General features: G+C 28.4%; 1 protein-coding gene across 1 annotated transcript in view; it reads right to left on the reverse strand.

The window, feature by feature from the left end:
- The window catches only part of LOC107445831 (kin of IRRE-like protein 3), a 282,976-nt gene that overhangs the window by 110,112 nt on the left and 151,500 nt on the right, over nt 1-21,364 (reverse strand). The window contains exon 2 of the mRNA XM_043040440.3: nt 8,205-8,543. Within this exon, the coding sequence (XP_042896374.1) occupies nt 8,205-8,543 (339 nt within the window). The remainder of the gene's footprint in view (nt 1-8,204; nt 8,544-21,364) is intronic.

Genomic DNA, 21,364 nt, shown 5'->3' on the forward strand with positions numbered 1-21,364 from the left:
ATAATTTGCTTTTTGTTTGCTTGAAACTAAAATATTTTGTCAGTTGACAGTATTGAAGTTAATTGGGCAATTACCAGCTATAGTACTTGCTTTTGAAATATTACTTAGCATCAACTTATTAATATTACACGTTTTAATTTGTTTGCCATATTTTAAAGTTTTTTTCATCAGGTTTTAATTGTTTTCAGTTTAAAAGGGGGGAGATGAAGCACCATATAGGGAGCGTCCGGCATCCTATAAGATCATCGAAGTAAGAATATTCTTGAGGGTGCCCCTTGGCGAAATTGACGACTTATGTTTGGCACCATTCCTGTTTGCGCGGAACACCGTGGTGAAAGGAATGGCGGCCAAAACATAATGATATTTCAATAAAACATTGAAAAATTTCAACAAAGCATGAGTCAAAAATTTATAAAATTTCAATGAACCCAATATAAACAAGATTAATAAACCCAATAAAATGCATTTCAAATCGAAGCAAAAATTAATGGAGTAAGCACAGAAAGAAAAAAAAACTCACTTCTTCATTAACCTTGAATATCCTCAGATTTACGTGCACAGAATTCTCTAATAGCAGTTAGATACTGTCTAAATTTATTATGAATAGAATCTGCGTACCTCCATCGCCACATAAATTCGGCGAAATACGAATCGAAAACGGCGTCTGTGGTACCGGACTGGTTGTGACATTCTTTCCTAAAGTCCCTTCTTATGACTGCCCACATACCTTCAATCTTATTGACCAGAAGCAAAAGTAACCTCACCAGCCGGTATCCTACTTAGAACTAACTGACCTCTGAAATTACATATACCGTTGAACATTTAAAAATAGCGCTAAAATGTAAACCAATCAGAATCACAATAGGGTTTCAACATCGCCCAGCTTGGCGATCAACCACGATCACAACTTGGCGAGAATCAAGGGGCACCCTCAAATATAGTTTACCGGATCAACAATGATTTGAGTTAGGCTCTACGACGCGTGCTTCGTATACGGAGATTAATCTCTGGCTAATGCCCTATAGTATTGTGTTAAATAATTTTGCTTCCGCGCTTTATATAAGTTTATAATATTCTTTGTATTAAAATTGCTTTATATAAGTTTATAATGTTGAAAATAAGCACCTCTGACATTTTACAATCCTATCATATTCTCTTTATGTGATGTTGGTACAGAAAAATTGCCAGCTAACCTCCAGGAAAAAGACTAAGTTTGTTCGCGAAGTGAACGAAAATGTAATTGCGTAGCTATTATCGAGGATTGGCGAGCTGTAGAGAGCAGGGGGTGGAGCCCTCTAGTATTTTAATAATGTTGTTATGGTTTCTAATTCTTTTTGAACTATACAGTAAAAAGATCTAAACGTTCACGATACTTTCTTCATTTTTGAAGAAACCGTTTCCTCGTATATTATTGGCGTGAACGTTTTGTCAAAGGGGTGAAATAACCATCATCACGTCTTCGAGGATACAATTTTCGTCAAAATTGAAGAAAAAAAACATCAGCAGTGACTGATGGTGCATAATACTATTTATGCCATATTTTTTATGCCTTATTTGGTTTTGATAACTTTTCGGGGCACCATAGGTGAATCAATTTGAAACGACAACATGAGAGGAGCAGATAGAAAAGAGGGATAAATCACATCCTTGCCTGAAGCGGGATTCTAACCCGGATCTTCCTGATATGAAGCGAACTTTATGACCACCATATATTTCAGTTGGTTTACTTCAACATTCCAGTTTAGATCGTTTAGTTTTCATTCTCGTTTTCTCATTGTAGTTAACAACCTCTTACAGTGCGCTGCGATGTGGTTCCGAATTGAGGAAATATTTTCCTGATATATTTGAAAGTTCGCTTTTTGTCACAAATCACGTGATTTCATGATGAAATCACTCTAAATAATAACCAAATACTGCTGGAGTTCCAGTTGCTGAGTCATCAAAAGTGAGAGCTGACACGAGAGTCAGATTTGAACAAATAGGTTTTTGATGTTGGTAAAATTAATTCCCTTCAAAGTACACTGTAAAAAAATCCCGATTCAATTTAAGGTAAAAAGTATTGGCGCTCATAGCGTAGCATCCGTGAAATCCATTTTATCGCAAAATACATAAAATACAAATCGTAAAATATCGTAAATATTTAATTCTGTCATACAATATTTGACCGTAATACATTTAAAAAAATAAATATTAATATAGAACTAAATATTTACGAAATCTATGGCTGCCAATTACCATCAGTACCTAAATAAGTTCATGATTAAATATTTGGCTAATTGAATTTCATTTTTTAATTAAAATTATGATATCAACAGCTATTTATTTAGAAGCAAAAGTTGGTATTTTAAAATTAATGTGACTTCTGTTTTTGCCTTTATTATAGCTTAATAGCTTGATTTTAAAAATATTAATTAAAAAAATAGAATAAAGTAATAATTTTTTTTTCATTTAGAATGATGGAATCGAATGCTTAATTGTGCTTTTCTGTGCTTAAAACTGCCTTCTCAGCTTAAGTTATAATTCTAAAAATTCACATATCGCTTTAAAATTTTAAGACACATATTTATTAGGTTAAGACACAAATTATCAGTATGGTCACTGTTTAATAAACGAAGCATTTGCAAAACTTTTATACTATTATTTTAAGATATTTCCTCAAAAGCATATATTTATTACGTTGAGACATAACTTATCAATATGGTAACGGTGTCTGAAAAGAAGCTTACGAAGAAAAGAAATTTTATGCTATTATTTTAAAAGATTTTCACAAAAAAGTGTAAAAGACAAGCGGCCTTTCCCAAGAAGGATAAAATATGGAGCTTTTTAAGCTAATTATGGGTTACGGGAAGTCGTTTAGAAGCCAACAAACTATTCCAGACTAGGAGTAAACCCACATTTAATTAACTGCACACACATCTGAGAGCATTCCGCATTCGCAACATTCAGAAATTAATCCTTATTAATGGCCATCTCTAAAAATTACCACTTAACAAGCTAATTTCTTTCAAGAGGCCCGAAACCCATGGCAATTATCCTTTGGAATCTGATCACATCGTCGCCATGGTAACAGATTTTAAAAAAGCACGCCCTATAGTCGTGCTACCGGACGCGAAGAAAATGTTCTCGTTAATTTTGGTTTCTAGGGAAAACAGGAGGTTTAGTAACTATTGTAGTAACGGTTTACATCAAGGATTTTCCTTCAAAAATAAATCTGTCGCACTCCAATTAAGAAATGGCTGCACCATGTATAAAGGTATAAACATCAAGCATTGTTTTCCTCTGGGTATGATCCACTTACATAGAGGTCCTTCCGATTTAAGTATGTTAATTCAGATTATGTATAGAATAGTTGCAGCTATAGGGATTCAATTCGAACCTTCCCTTATTCTCACACAAATTGATAACTATATTAATTTCTGAAACTAAGTATAATAATGCATCTTTCTTTCATTTATGAATGTTTCGCCAGGAAGGAGAAATATTTCCCATTTTCTAGCTGTGAATTCACAAAGGAGGGAATAAATTGCAATCTTCTGCTCATAATTTAGAAGAAATGTAATAAATAAAGTAATTTGGAATTCCTACTGAATTTCCTCAGAGTAATATTAATAAAGTAGTATTGTGAACATAAGATATTTAATATTTTAGAAATATATTAAAATGATGAGCAAAATATATTGTTTTCTTTAATATTAAATTTATCATGATTTGTGGATAAACAAAATGGTTTTAGGGAATTTATTTAAATTATTATTTCAATGCATTCATTGTTAAAAGTAATTATTTTCAGCTGTTTGTAGCTCTAAATGTCCTTTGGTTAATTACTGGGGTTTTAGATTTCGGAATATCTTGAAACCGGATTCACCTAAGAACCTGCTCATAATCTTTAACTGTCCAGTTTGAATTTTCCTTCTGAAATTATGGGAAATTGTCGGCAGCAATTTGCCCATCCAACAATAAAATAATTAATCCAACAATAAATTCATTTTTAGGACCATTTTTACCTTTACGGTTTAGAAACCGTTAAAATACTGTTAACTGGTACAGTTAAAATACCGCGAATAACCATAAAAATTTCTAAATCTTAAAAATAACGTTTAACTGGACATTGGAGCTTTGTGGGTGTTGTGCCATTTATGCGTAAATGATAGTTTCGTATTCTTACAGCTCATTGTCACCGATTCAAGAGTGTAGGACACTGAAAACACTTCATGCATTAAACGAATAAAATAAATATTGTAACAATGGGATTCGAATCCTTGCTCAGCCGCTTATGCGATTGACCAATTAGGCCTCTCAGGTACAGTATGTACCCATCTACACGGCACAAAAATGCTAAGATGGGCTTATTTTGGCTCTGACAGAAATCTGGTTGTTCAACCGTATTAGGAACAAACTGTCAATAAACGTTTTTCTCAAACTTAACAGTTTGAATGTCATTTTTATAGCTATTTGACTGTGTTAGTTGAATATGGTAATAAAATAACGATTAAATAATGTGCTAGTTACCAGTTTTGCTCCGAAGTTTCCAACAGTAAGGTTTAGGGAGAGTTCTCTTATGTTATATAAACAAGTTGAAATTACAATTATTTTATTTGTTATTTTAAGCATTAAGCAATTTTCCTAAATCATTATTTATTTCATTTGTCACTGTACCAATTAGTGATACAAATTTTCTTTAATGCAAATATAAGGAACACAATACACTCGGTGACTAAAGCACAAGGATTTACAATTACGCTAATTACTTACGTTTCGCAACCTCTGACTTTATTTTTATTATTAGTAAACTATCTAGATTATGCATAAGCAAAGCTAATTATTAAAATCCATTAGCATACTAGTTAAATAAAAGCATACAAACAGAAAAATGGTGAAAAATTCATCATTTTTAACCAATTCTTACTTTTAAGATTACATTAGCTAAAGAAGAAATATTTTCCCCAATAAATCCGGAAAATAATAGAAGTATAAATACAACGTGGACATTTCTTCTAAATAAAATTGTTTTCAATTATTTTTATTACTTGTAAACTGATATTATGTATTTTCTATTCTGTATTTTTAAATCTACTACAGCTATTTTTTTTTTCACCTCTTCCATCTATCTGGCATTCTTCCAACTTCAAAATAAATGTGAGTCCTTTTAAAAAAATGATTATATTCACATTTCATGCAAAAAAGGTACCTTATATCTGAAAGACGCATCAGGCAAAGATATTATAACCATTAAATTAACATAAATGAAAAATTATATAATGAATAACATCATTTTGTGGAGATCGGTGCCAGCTCTACTTTATGGCCATTTAATTGCTCAGCCGAATTTTATTAATATTTTTAACCGAGAATGACACAAGAGAGCTTTTTCAGTAGCATAGATTACACTGTGGTAATAATAAACAGTGGTAATGTTATTCGTAAATTGATCTTACTTTACGAGTTGTCCCAGGATGAGAGGATGGTATATTTTGGTAATGAATAACGGAGCGGGACTCAGATAAGCACTTGAATAATTGAAGCTGCGACCAAAATTAAAAGATATTACAAGGCAGAAAAGGAGATAATTAAATGTTACATGATAAAATATCAGGTTTCCTGGGCAACGGACGTTTTATTACGATCACTTTTCCTCGTGTTTAAAGAATGGAGTGCGGAAAAAATGTACATTAATCTCCCAGGGCCTTGTAACTACTCGTGATAAGGAGTTAAGGGAAGGAAAACGTTCAATGTTCATTATGAACTATGATCCTGGACAGTGAAGAACCATAAAGGCTTGATTTATTAGAAAAAGTCAATGATTTTTAAACTGAGCTTTTAGAAAGATAAACTTTGGTACAATTTATTAAGGCCTCTCCGAGATGGGTGTGGTATTTTAAACGATTATTTTTGTGGCTCGGGTCGAGATGATTACGTAATTTAAGATGTCGTCAGATGAAGGGATACTAAGGACTCAATCATTGGGGAATATTTTGGGGGTGATGAAAGGTACTTAGTTCATTGAAATTTTCCCCATCATTAGATAGATGTTTTATTATTTTCTATTAAACAGAAAAAAAAATAAAATTAGATATTTATGAACTTTGAACACACTTATCCCATTTGGAGGACACTTTAAAGGGAATATTTTCCTAATATGCATAAAAGATTCTTGTTCTAGTAATATTTAATTGTTATGAAATTTTAAGTCAATACTCCTTTGTGTAAACTACAAACAACGAACTTTATAATAGTTTTATATTTAAATAGTATTTTTTTTTCTGTAAGTTCACTTCAATTATGTTTCATAAATAATTAAAATAGTTAATTAAATTTATAAAAATTTTATAGCTTTTATTACTAATTAAAATGAAAAAAAAATTAAGTACTTATTTTAATTTTATTCAAAATGACAAATAAAAAATCTTAAAAATATCAAGAATTACTCTTTTGTGTAAACTACAAGCAACCAACTTTATAATAGTTTTATTTTTAAATAGTATTTTTTTCATTTAAGTTCACTTCAATTATGTTTTATAAATAATAAAAGCAGTTAATTAAATTAATAAAAAAGCTTTTATAATACTTATTACTAATTAAAATGAAAAAAAAACTTTAAGAACGTATTTTAATTTTATTCAAAATGACAAATAAAAATCTATAAAATATCAAGAATGTTCGATATTAATTTTCCAACGTAAATATCTAAAACAAAAACTGTTTTAGTTGAAAATGAGTTTATCGAAAAATATACGTCTGAATTTACTTCTCGTTATTGGTTCTGTTTTAGCTGTTTTTGTGTGGGATTTAAATTGAACTCTATCTAATATGAAGCAAAAGTCTATATTTTTTTTTGTTTTTTTATCAGTTGCTTTTGGTTTGTAATAAAAAATACGGTTTTGCACTTTTTATTTCTGATTAAATCTTGATCAGAATTTTAATTGAAATTTTCAGCGTTTTGATAAATTATCAAAAAATATTTAAGTTGGAAAAAATATTTAAATTTGAAATTTTTATTTTTATTTTTTTCAATAAAAATGTAATGATTGTCTATTTTTATTTTAAGAAGAAAAAAAAATTTCTCTGAATTAAAGATCTGATAATGACATAAGTGTTAGATATATATTTTTTAATACACACAAAATCACTTTGTGTTAAAAATAATGTTAATTTATATTAAGAATGTAGAAGAATGTTTTTTTTAAGAATAAGATTTCTACCGGTATCTAATATTATGCACGGAGGACATTATATTTTTAGTATATATATATAGTACTTACAATAATAAAATGTCTATTAGGCATTTTTTTTTCAACCTGAAGCCAAGAAAGTAGTCAGATTTGTCCCTCTTTGTTGCTTATATTGAAAAGCGAAAAAAGACATAAAAATGTGTCTTTTATTTCTTAAAATATAGTTCCAGTTCTTTTTTATAGTTTAGCTCTTCTTATTTTAACAAATTATCTGTTCAAGTGAGTATGGAAAAGAACTGCATTGTTTTTAAAAGTTTTATAAAGCTTTCAAATCAGCATACAAGAAATTCAGTACATTTTTGATTATTTGAATATTTTGGAAATCTCTTTTTTTTCGGGTTATTAAGCAGTTTAGTTTTAGTTCAAATATAATGTACAGTTCAAAATAGAATTAAAATTATTATACTTTGTAATTTTTACATTCTTTTACTGTTTTCGACAGTTTCTCCATTAATATACCATATTTAAAAGAAGATTGAATGAAGTTATTTTCCATTTTGTCTTCCATTTTTGAAGAATTTTGTTTGCGGTTAACCCATCTCTTTCTGTGCAATTCAGGTACAAAGAAACTCCCATTCACTGTAAATTATCTATTTTTAAAAAACTATAACTTCGTATTCTTACTTTGCTTCATTTATTTATTTTGGAATTATGGAAAAATATTGAGGCATTTTTTGACTTACTCGGTTATTATTTTTCTGTTATTATTTATACCGCAATTTAGCCTTTGTTTAACCTCAACAAACAGTTCTGTACAGTCATATGCGAAGAACAAACTATTTTTCTTTAAGTCTAGAAACAAATTCTAAAATTTATCATCTTCGCATTACTGTATTATACATTTTTATAGCAAAATATTATTTAGTTTTTTTATTATTGCAAGGTATGTTTGCTCATCATTTTATCGTTTCAACTGTATGATTAACAAAGTGAATGTATTCAATAAGCCAAGCATATATATAAAAAAAATCTTACCAACAACAGTGACAAGTAAAGCTGAATGCCTCGTCCGCGCTTTTTTAAAATCAACTCTACAACGATAGATACCCTCATCATCCAAAGAAATTCTTTCTACTTGCAAAACAGCTGGATGCTCTTTCGAACTGAATGATGATCTGCCTGTTAGTTCTTCACTGGATGCATGCCTTGCTTGTCCAAGTTTTCCTCTTCTCGCATCAATACTGTAAATTGGTGTTGCTATTTCATCTTTATACCACAGAACTAAGTACACTTCATCATCAAGCATATTGGAAGTTATATCACATGGAAGAGACATTAGGCCACCTGACACTGCTTTATAAGGGACTGGTATTTCTGGAAGAACAAAAATTAGGGTGTTATTACCAAATTACCTATTCAATATATATATATATATATATATATATATATATATATATATATATATATATATATATATATATATATATTCCTTTTCATGGACTATATATATTTCAGCGGATTTATACAAATATATATGCTATTTAGGCAAAGTATGAAATAAACGTCCTGATGAGGTTATTATGTAAATGATGTGCATGTTACTGTGAAAGACCGAAATCGGTGGTTGTTGACTTTCACCGCTGAATGTTGACAATCACATAGTCGCTTTGGTGAATGTCCGAAATATTTATTAAATCCGGTTTGAAATTCATTTATTCGTCGATATAATTACATTTATTCGATATTTAAATACTTACTGACGATAGATTAGAAGAAATATCAGTGTTTGGATTATCGGACAAATGTGTACCGGGCAATGACACTTGAACTTTAAAAAGCACCAGTGTAGGGTATACCGGACAAATGTATACCGGGCAATGGCACTTGACCTTAAAAAAATAGTGTAGGTTATACCAGGCAAATGTATACCGGGCAATGGCACTTAACTATAACTAGTATGACTAGACCTTTGCTAAATGTCCGAAATATATACTAGGTCTAGTGCCACTGCCCGGTATACCGTACACTGATGTTTTTTAAGGTCAAGTGCCACTGTCCAGTATACATTTGCCCGGTATATCCTACACTAATCTTTTTTTAAGGTCAAGTTCCATTGCTCGTTTTACATTTGCCCGGTATACACTACACTGATGCTCTTTAAGGTCACGTGCCATTGTCCAGTATACATTTGCCCGGTATACCCTATATTAATGTTTTTTAAGGTCAAGTTCCATTGCTCGTTATACATTTGCCCGGTATACCCATCACTGATGTTTTATTAAGGTCAAGTGCCATTGCCCGGTATACATTTGCCGCCCGATACTCCAAACACTGATATTTCTTCTAAAGTATCGTCAGTAAGTATTAAAATATCGAATAAATGTATTCTATCGTCAGTAAGTGTTAAAATATCGAATAAATGTAATTATATCCACGAATAAATTAATATAAAATCGGATGACGTTTTGAATTTGTCATTTTTAATGACATTTTGACGAATCGGAGATGTATTTTATACTTTTCCGGTTTCTCATTTGGCATTCTATAGAATGCCTAGACAATGTGGGAAAGATAAATCATTTCATACTTTGCCGGCAAATTTTAGGCAATCTATACAATGCAGGATTTCATACTTTGCCTATATAGTTAACAAATCAAAAATAATGAAGATAGATTTTTACGGTTTCCTTCTGTTTATCATCATGGCACTTATTTGTTATTGAGTAATGCTTGACATTTTAGCATATATTTTTTTTTTTAAAAATTCGTTACTATTTCTACACTGAAAAGTTACTGCTATTACTGTTATAAAAATGAGTCATAATTAAATTTTTCGAAAAAAGTTTCTCTGTACCTATTTATTTCCATAGTTAAACAAATTTAAGTGTTTTTGAGAATAATTTGTAGACATGAAATCACAAAAAAGAGTATTCCGTTAAAATTATTGTATTGTGAAGTAATGACATTCCCAATGAAAAAAATGTTATACAAAAAGGTAAGGTAATGAAAAAAACGTAATTCTGCCTAATACTACCAAACATACAACAAAACATACGAAATTTAAGTAATATATTCTTGCAATTTTCATTTTGAATGCTAAAAATATTCCAGAAATACTTATTTAAAAAATTTCGTTCTTATTTCAAAGAGTAAAAGTTGTCATTGAGTGCAGATAAAAATAATAATTTTAGTAAAAAAAATCCTAGAAATTCTCGACACGAAAATACATTGCAGTTTTATTCCTTTCCTTAGGCTTTTTCCTGATCATTTGATGTTTTCTTTCCTTTTCTACTAAAACATAAAATTAAATCTTAGTAACGATCAATTACCAAAAAGATTTTTTTTTATTTGCAACTAAGCAATTACGATAGTTATAATAATAACAGCAACAACAACTCCGTCACATAACCCCGAAACTATAATAATTATAGCAGTAATAATTATCAGTAATAATTATGACACCAGCTTTAATAAAAATTGGAAATTTGAGGCTTATTAAATAAAATATGTACGATTCGTAATAAAAAATTATGAGAAAATAAATGAGTATGTATTTTAATCAAATTAAAACTCAGGACAATTTAAAACTCAGGACTTCAGGACAGTTTAAAACTCAGCGATTCCAAGTAATGAAAAATATAAAATTATTTAAATTCCATTGAGTTTAGGTATTGTAAAAGAAGTGTATAATCATTTCGTTATGTCAATGAAGGAGAATAATATATTTCGAGTGTCCTTATATCTATATTTAATAAATTATTATTCTATATTAATTAGAAAGCACTGTTTAAAAAATATTGCTTACCGAGTATTTATTATAATATTGCTTGTATTATAAGAAAATCAATCGCATAAAAATTACTCTTACGAACTTCAAAATATCTTTTTCAATTCATCTCTTAAAGAAATTTATCAAAATAAAGTTACAAAACTAGATCTAAACAATTAATAGATCTACTTAAATCGATGTATTATTTTCCGGAATAAATTATTTTGAATTCTATAGTATTTATTTTCTGACATAAAAGTCGATACCTCGTGTAGCTTCTAGAGTTGAACTTTAACACTAATATGATTTTTAAAGTTGCACCTTATATGGAAGAAATTTATCAAAATAATGTTAAAAAACTAGATCTAAACAATTAATAGATCTACTTAAATCGATGTATTATTTTCCGGAATAAATTATTTTGAATACTGTAGCTTTTATTTCTTGGCATGAAAGTTGATACCAAGCGTAGTTTCTAGAGTTGAACTTTAACACTAATATGAGTTTTCAAATTGCACCTTATATGGCAATATAAAATGCATATTATTTGATTTCTTTTCATAAAAGAAATGAAAATCATTTTATCTTTGTAGCGAAAATTTTATTGAGATTTCATTTGAATTCGAAAATGTTTTAGAGTTGGAAAATATATATAAAGCACGTCCATAAATAGCATAAACTGCGAATGCTTAATATCCTAAATTACATAAGAATCTAGAAACAAACATTTAATCTCGTTCAATCTTTCGAATTTCCATTTCTTCTAAGAAAAAGTATTAGTAAAATTTTCCGTCTAGAATTTATACGACATTTATTAAAATGACATCGCTCAAAACTTTCTTTAATTAAACAAGCTGCATTTTTAATTTGAGTTAGCAGTGATGCGGAGACCAATTTATGCAATATTTTCAGAATTCTACTCGTGATTATTTTTAATTTTACTCTCTGTTCTCTTTATATTTTATTTTAAAATATTTACTCCAGAGTTTTTCAAATAAAAAATTAAAACATTTATTTAATTTCTGATTTGATAATTTTTTCTTATAAAAAATGATACTTACAGTATTTAAAATGGAAACTTTGAAGCTTAAATAATTTTTTTTATCAAAATATATAGAAAATCTTAACCAGTTTATGCATTACTTTTACTTAATTTAGATTTTCTTTTCGAACTTCAAAATGTATTAGAAATATTGTTTATAATTTAAAAGTTTTGCTAGTTACTTTATTTCATTGCTGTACGCAATTTTTTTTTTTTAAATTTGCCGCATTTTCAAATAAATATTTTTTTCATAGTTTGAAAAACTTTGAACGATAAGTCTGTATGTCTAGCTAGCACTTCCCCAAAATGCTGTTTTAGTAGTAGTTGTAGTTCATTTACGTCGCACTAGAGCTGCACAATGGGCTATTGGCGACGGTCTGGGAAACATCCCTGAGGATGATCCGAAGACACGCCATCACAATTTCGATCCTCTGCGGAGGGGATGGTACCCCCGCTTCAGTAGCCTCACTTCACGACCTGCACGCGAAGTCGAGCACTTTACGGTAGAACAGTTTAACGAGGCCCAATAACGCACACCCTCGATCCCTACGCAGACTGATCCAAGTAGTCACCCACCCGCACACTGACCGCAACCCTTAACGATCTGTCCACTGCGATTTCCCCAAAATGAATTTAAAACAAAATCAAGTTCAAATTAATTTTAATACTTATTTAATATTAATAAATATTAATATTATTTAATTTAATATTATTTAATATTATTCATACTTATTTAAACTTGATGAACACTAGATTTACTGAATTATTTAGTTTCAAAGTTATATAAACTTAGTTATATAAACTTAGTTATATAAACATAAGAATATTCAGATTTTATAAATTTATGCCACAAACAATTTTAGACAGTTTACTCGCTATCTTTGTAAGGCCTTAATTTTTATCCATTATTTCCTTTACACTTCCAAATAGAGAATTAATCTCGCATTCGCGTATTTTTTTGTATGGGGAAACGGTAATGAGATTTTACGTGTTTATTTACTTAACTTTGTTTACCTGACACACAAGATAATTTTTTCTTACGTAAAGCATAAATCACATTATAGTAACGGTAGAATAATTTCGTATTTTATCATTTTTATCATTTTATCCTTTCTCTCTCGAGTATGCGTCTAGACTAAAGAAGTTTCTATGCATTATTTTCATATTCAGTGTAACAGTAAAATATGCGGTTGGGAATAGAATCGTAGAAGGAATATGTATTGATTATTTACCGTAGGAAGACTGTTGTGCCTGTGATAGAGTATTTACTGCTTGATTTTTACAGTTATAAAATATTCTTTTAACTGCATATATATTTAAAATGTATGAATTTTCAAAGACAATTATATTTCAGCATAAATATACAAATATTTCCATTTGCTGAGGGGTAGTAAATGAAATATATAGAAAAGTATAAGCATTGATTTTTAAATAAAAGTAAAAATTTTCTGTAAATAAAAATACGTATTCTTTTTTTTTACCTATAGCGGCTTGACCAATGTTGTATAACAATACTTCCTATCTGAATTTTAACAATGATTTTTTCAAAGTCTATGAACTTAAAAAATATTTCTTTCCCCAGAATTTCTGCATTATCGGTTTAAAATCACCTTTTGATTATAATTTTCTTAGCAGAGGCCGTGAACAAATATCTAAGATAAATTATTATCTTAACTAAAATAAAAAATACAATTTTAAATTATTTTTAAGAAAACTTATTATTTAATCTATTTAAGTAAATAATTGAACAATGAAATAGTGATAATTTAACTTAAAATAAAGTAGCAATAAGCTAAGCAACACACAAATAAAAATCCTTTTTTGTCATCAAAAAACTTTTTAGCGTTTATTATGCTTGAATCATTGAAAAAATAGAACTTTATTTCATGATTCGGTGTTTGAAGAATACATTTATTTAAAGATTAAAAATATAAAACGGCTTTGATTAGATTTTGTCATTATTATAATCACAAAACATTGGACAAGAACAAAGAAATATAGCGAATAAAACAAGAATAGAAAACCGCCATCTGAAATACTTTTTTAAAAAAATCAAGAATTCTGTTTTTTCTTTTAAGCCTAGTTTATCACAAGAGGCGAGTTATTCCATCATGAAAAGAATTCAATGTTTATTTATAAAACAAATTTAAGTTAAAAAATATTTAATGTATGGCAAGTAGACTTGTTTCTTCAGAGAATAAAAACAATATTTAATTACTTACACTGTAACTTCAATAAAATTGTGGTCATTGAAAATTTTATTCTCTGAAAAAAAATTGATGAAACTATCTTGCTTTGTATGGAGCCATAGTTAAGTTTAATTTTTATGTAGTTTAAATCATTGAAATATTGCTTGGTGTTGTTATTATTTGACCCTAAAAGATTCATACTGTAGTAGAAACATTGAAGGGTGTTTTTTTATTGCTTTCACTTTTCATGAAATCATTTCTCTAGATTATGAAACATCTATGAGTGTTTTCAATTATATCACTCGTTATTTTAATTTTAAAAATAAATCAATCACACAACAGTCCACAATACTTATTTACAATACTTGAAAATACTGTAATAACTTTGTAACATGGAATTTTAAACAAAACAAGGTGGTATACTTTGTAATAAATTTTATACAGGATTTTCAACTTGAATGACGGATTTTACTTTTTTGCTAGATTTAAGATAAGACATTTTATTTATTTATTTATTATTTTTCGGCCTTATGGAGGCCTTTTTTAAAAAACATATTTAACAAGCATTTTAATAAATTTTCAAGCATTAAATTTAAGAGTTTAAAGTTTTATTTGAAGCATTTTTTCTCTTAACCTAATATTTAATCTCATAATAATTTAGTAAAAATTTTAAAAAAATATCATGCAGATTATTTTTTTAATGACTATAGTAACCATGCATTTTACGAATATATTTTTGAGGTATACTGTAGGACATTACGGTAAAAAGTACCCGTACTCAGAGTGTCGGTACTTTTTACAGTAAGATCAACTTTTACCGAAACCTTTTTAAAATAAAATATTTATTGTTGCAAAATAAATTTGTATCAAAGGTTCATACAATATGCTTGTTTGAAAATTTTATATAAATTTAATTTCTCTAACGCCACAACTTTTTACATTCTTGGTACATTAGCTCATCTTGATGATCATGCTACTTGTTTAATTCATATCAATATTGTCTTGATTTTCATTTAATTCATATACTATACTTCTGATTCTGATTTAATTCACATGAATATACTCTTGAGTCTTGTTTAATTCATATGAATACTTTTTTCTCTAAATATTGATATGAGTTTCACCAGAAACATATTTTTCACATTAAAATCTATTTTGTCATGACTTGTCTCCTTCGATCAACCCATTTTTTTTAATGTTTCTTCAATTTTTTTAATGTTTTGTTCGATCGTCCGAAAAAACCTCTTTATTTATTTAATCTCAATGTAGATGAAATTATTATTGAATCTTTTATTGAATTTTTTAATGCGTTTTTATGTTTCTACACTGTAAAAAATTCTGGATCAAATTTCGGTATTAAGTACCGTCACTTTAGGTTCCATTTTACCATCCATTTTACCATAAAATCGGTAATTATTACTGACTGAAAAATCTATGGTATATCAAATATCTTGTTCCGAAACATGTTCCGGTAATAATGGTGGATTTTAAGATAAAAAGTTCCAGCACCATGAGTGCTGACACTGTTACGATAACTAAAACAAAACAAAAATTCTTAAAATAGTTTTAGGGTGAGCATTTAATAAATATCTTTAAATTTCAACTATATATATATATATATATATATATATATATATATATATATATATATATATATATATATATATATATATATATATATATATATATATATATATATATATATATATATATATATATATATATATATATATATATATATATATATATATATATATATATATATATATATATATATATATATATATATATATATATATATATATATATATATATATATATATATATATATATATATATATAGAAACTTCATATCTTAACTACATATCTTAATGTAACTGCCAATTTAACAAACAAATTGTTCATCTGGAAAATCCTTATCTACTACATACCGAAGATGAATGATGAAATAATTTTATTTATTTGCCATGTCTGCCCACAATAACTATGAATAAGGTATAACAGCATTATTGCTGAATAAATCTAGAAATAAACAAATTACTATTAAAAAACATACTAATAAAAACATCTTCTAATTCATTCTAATAAAACTTACTAATAAAATCTTCATTTGTGTTATTTTCTTAATATATATATGATTTCCATACGAATTGAATTTAATCATATTGCATCAAAATAAAGTCATAAAAACTTGTTCACATTTTCATTAAGAAATGCTTGAAAATAATGCTATTTTATTATGTGAGATATATTTCGTCATAATAATTTAAGTAAACATAAACATTTATAATGCTGTACAATGCAGTATAATCATAGCATTATGATTCATCGCATACATATCCTCCTCCCCAAATATAATAAGACATTTATTTATCTCGACATTCAGAATTATTTTTTTCAAGAATTTCCATCACCATTTTCATCAGATTGTGATAAAAACATTTTGAATAATGAAACTGAAAAGGCGGGAGTTATTTACTAGCTTCTGCTATCTGGAAAGAAGCCAAGATAAATATTGGCCAAGTTGAGGAATCTGAAACTTGGATGAGATCTTTTGTCAGCTTGTGGGAAACGGGCGTCATTAAGACTGGACAACTGAAATGAAGACCAAATTACTTACAGAAACTCTATTACTTCTTTATCTCTTCATTAATGGCTACCAGCTTTTTTTCCTGCCTGTTTTTAATGTTATTTGGATTTTTTACTGTTTGCATTTAATTTAATTACATACATAATGAAATCAATGAATAGATGCAGCTGAAATTTAATGATCCTTATTTTTATTTTTTTTTATTAATATGATAATTTGTTATTATTATTTGACATATCACGTAAAAAACACAATATATATTTAATTTAGTTAAATTTTCCTCGTCACAAATTAAAATTTGTATTGATAAATTTCTAGCTCTTTTATAAATCTGTCTTTACAATGATTACATTAGTAATGACTGCTTCTTACTCATGAAAATTAACGGTATTTCCATGTTAACTGATTTTAGGTCAATTATGACCAATCAATTTTCAATTCACTATGAATAACAGCTATTCAACGAGATAAATGACAACTTTTTATGTTGCAGATATATTGATGATATTTGCTGTATTAACTTTCCTGACATTAAATATTTATGTAATTCAATTTATCCTAATTTTATAATTTTTTTTTAAAAAATGATGTTTATAGTACTGTTAACTTTTTATATTTACATGGCCATGAACCAACTATATATGTATACGACAAACGAAAAGACGTCAAAAAAGTACTCAGTCTACGAAGTTGCAGTGGATAATTTCAAATCCAAATTTTTTCACAATAACGTTCCAATTAATTTTGTCAATCATCTTTTGTCCCAGCTTAAAATTTAAGTTTAAATTCTCCTTTTGGGATTTACAATATCCACAAATACTTAAACAGTAACCGTCACTTATATTCATTTATGACACACCATCCTCAATCCATTAGTTTGGAAGTATGGTTTTTGATATGGTAGTGAGCATGGATTTGAATTTATTTTAATTATGTACTGATTAAGGATAAATATAAATTCGGTTTTGTATTTTCTTCAACATTGATTTCTCAGGTATTTCTTGTGTAGGATCGAGCCCAAAATAGTGTTGAATGTATATATATATGACTGACTGACATGAATAAAGCGAAAATAAAGCACAAAATTGACTATATCTGTACTCCGTGCTTTATTCAAGTTATTTTTCACTTTATCCCATGTAGCACAAAATATACCCTATCCTTCTTTAGGCTATACTTTTATTATTCTAAAATATTTTATGATCACAATTCTTATGTGTTTGTAAGGGTAATTATATTTTATGAATGATTTTATTCAAGGCCCAAGGAGTATCTTATTGCTCTGGAATAGCTTCATTATATTACATGACCAGCTATATGCTTCCAAATAAAATAATGTTTTTAGATATTCTCAGTAAATTCTTTATGATTCTCATACTGAGTTTCCTAAATGATTTTTGGTCATGCAAAAAAAAAGACTTTTGGTAAACAAATATATATATGGAAATACCTGAAACTGCTAAAAGGGGTAATTTTGACTACTATACGAATAACGTTCATTTTTTAAGTTTCATGCCAGTATAGGATTTTTCAGAACTGCGAACATTATGGAGATTATTTACAGAATATAAATCAGGATCCATAGTGTTAAAAAAATATCTCAAGCGCAACAGTTTTCGTGCAATTATGCTGTATATTCGCTTCGATTATTGGATATTGAATTATGAAGACTGCTATTGAATTATAAGTCAATCCTCCTGAATTAAAATTTCGTTTTTTTGTCCAAAAGAAACCATGTACATGCTGATTATAAGCGATTAAATTTGTGATAATCCTGCACAAGATAGAATTGTTGTTGAAACAATTATTATCATGTAAATAATAATGAAAATTTATTGTACTATATATTTATATATATGTATTTGATTTCAACTGATAAAAAGTGCAAAAAAAGTTTTTTTAATGGCTACTTTTAGTTGTGCAAGTTAAAAAACGGGTAACTCAGTTATGAGTTTGGAAAAGTATAGTGCTCTAATTAAGGAACCACATCTAAACTTCAAGTGTAGCAGAATTACTGTATTTTGCCTCAGTAAAATTTTCTGAAAAGCTTTTTTGTAAGAAAAACATACATTGCTCAGATACTAAGTTTGAATGAAAGAATAGGTCCTCCTAATTTTAATTCCAATCTTTCGTCATGATATTAATCGCTTACACTGCAAAATGAAAACTAAATACTTACTATATAGGTGCAAAAGAAAAATAATATAATTCTGAATAATATTCATACCAACATGTTTGCAAACGATTGCACAGAGTAGAACCCAACCAATGTCACTTACTATGCTGTTGTTGACGTGTGCCTGCTTAGGCAGAGGAGGGGGGATTTTGTTCTTGTTTTCCAGTGGCGCCATTTATGGCCAAGAATTCGACTTCTGCCACACCATACGTCGCACCCGTTTATAGGGCGGACCCATTCATACATCCATTCGTTCATCCATAGATCGCAATTTTGACCTGAACGATCGACCTTCAATCCAGAATCCCCAGAGGTATTGATTTGTTATGGGAACATGGAGGACTCTTGTGACTGGACAGATTTAGCGTGCATCAGTCACTTTACGACACGGGGAGTCTTCGACCGGCTGGGTTCGAACCCACGAACTCTCGGACATGGGCCCAGCGCCCTACCAACCAGACTATCCCACCCTGTTACTTACTATGAAATACACAATAGCACGAAATGGGAAGAATTCTTAGTAGACTAGATGTTAAGAAATTATTCTACAATAGGTGTCACTTACGTGAAAGTTAATTTCTCCGAAATTAAAACTGCTCTTGCGTCATTTAACGTCTGTACATAGGTGCTTGAAATAAAATACAAATAAAAAATAAGTAAATAATAAAATAATAGTAAAATCGTGGCTAAAAACTTTAACTGCATTGTTTAACTGCATTGTGCAATGTATCAACTAATCTAATGTGTATACAAAAACACCATGTGAATAGCATGTGAATATAAAAACATGTTAATATAAAAACTTTTAACACAAAAACAAATAAAAATTTAATATTATTACATTTGTACTTAAAGAAACCATTAAAGTACAACAGAAATAAAAGAAAATTTCTTGCAGTGTATTTATATCTAAAAAATGAGTGATATTTTGCTTACAAAAGTTGTTACATCAAATTTGTTTTACCGAATGTTTTAAACATATTCAGCAAATATAAAGGAAAACATATTTCAAAGAGAAAAAAATATTTTTAAAAATGTCTTTTCCATCTAAACAACACGCATTTTTCTAGTTATCAAAAAAGTATATATATCGAAAAAGTATTTATGTATAATGTTTTGATACAATATGTAATAGCAAACCGAATAGCCTTATTTAAACGTAGCATTATATAACCAATAAAATAATTATCAAGGATTATTCAAACAAAAGGTTAAAAGAATGTTTTTAAATTATCGTTTGCAGATACTGATTAGTTTACGCAATTGTACCTTAATTTCATTTGCGAACTTTACAATTAATACCCTCCCTCTTTTCTCGACCCTCATTTCCTTTTCCAATCCAATTGCTCAGACGAAATTGTAAAACTCATCAAACAAATTGAAACTGCAACAACTAAACTCGTCTGGCGATTTGAATTTCAAAGAAGAGCTAAGTGAAAAAAATCGGATAAATGCAAGAGAATAAAGTAGAAAAGAATCGTTGACTCACATGCAAGATGAAGAGTATTTGTTTGAATGCTGCTATACAAGAAAAGAACCAAATGTTGCAAATGCTTGAACGCAGAAACCACAAACAGAGATAAAAGCGACAAAAACATTTTCCAGGGAATTTTTGAATGACTAGAAGCATTGTTTAAAGTATTTCCTAAATAAATAAGGCAGGAGATTTTACATTAGAAAAGCAACGTTTGCTTTGATGAATTTTCATTCGAGCGTTGCATCATGCGTTATAATGTTAAGATCAAGCTAAGAAAATAAAAATAGTTTTCTACGCTGATGTTGGTTTAGATATATTTTATCAAATATACAGTTAAGCAAAGAATATTTTTATGCATAAATGTTTCTATATATTTTCGATAATGCTGTAAAGTTAAACATTAAGATAAGAATTTTGAAAAAAAGTCTTCTTTCCAGTTTACTTCGTTACTTTAACACATTTTAATGCAATTGAAATCAAACAGCCAAGTTTTTTAATACATATATATATATATATATATATATATATATATATATATATATATATATATATATATATATATATATATATATATATATATATATATATATATATATATATATATATATATATATATATTTATATATATTTATATGTATATATATACAGGGTGTTCCAAAATTATCTTTACAACTTCAAAAATTCATAACTTCAAACATAAACAAGATATTTATATTCTGATTTTGCATGTATTACTGCAACTAATAAAGTTTTTTTTTTCAATAGGCTAAAAAGTTATAAGTGAGGATGTGGACACCACAACAGAAAGCTCAATGCGTCTCATGGTTCATAGAGTCGAAATCAGATACACAGGGTTCAACGGAACTTCAACGGAACTTCAGGACAAATTTCCAAAGAGACCCACCATCCGGACCATCCATCCGTGCATGGCACACAAGCTTCATGAGCACCG

This window comes from Parasteatoda tepidariorum, chromosome 1 (assembly GCF_982258835.1).
Source record: "Parasteatoda tepidariorum strain Cologne lab strain chromosome 1, Ptep-v5.0, whole genome shotgun sequence".
NCBI lineage: Eukaryota > Metazoa > Arthropoda > Arachnida > Araneae > Theridiidae > Parasteatoda > Parasteatoda tepidariorum.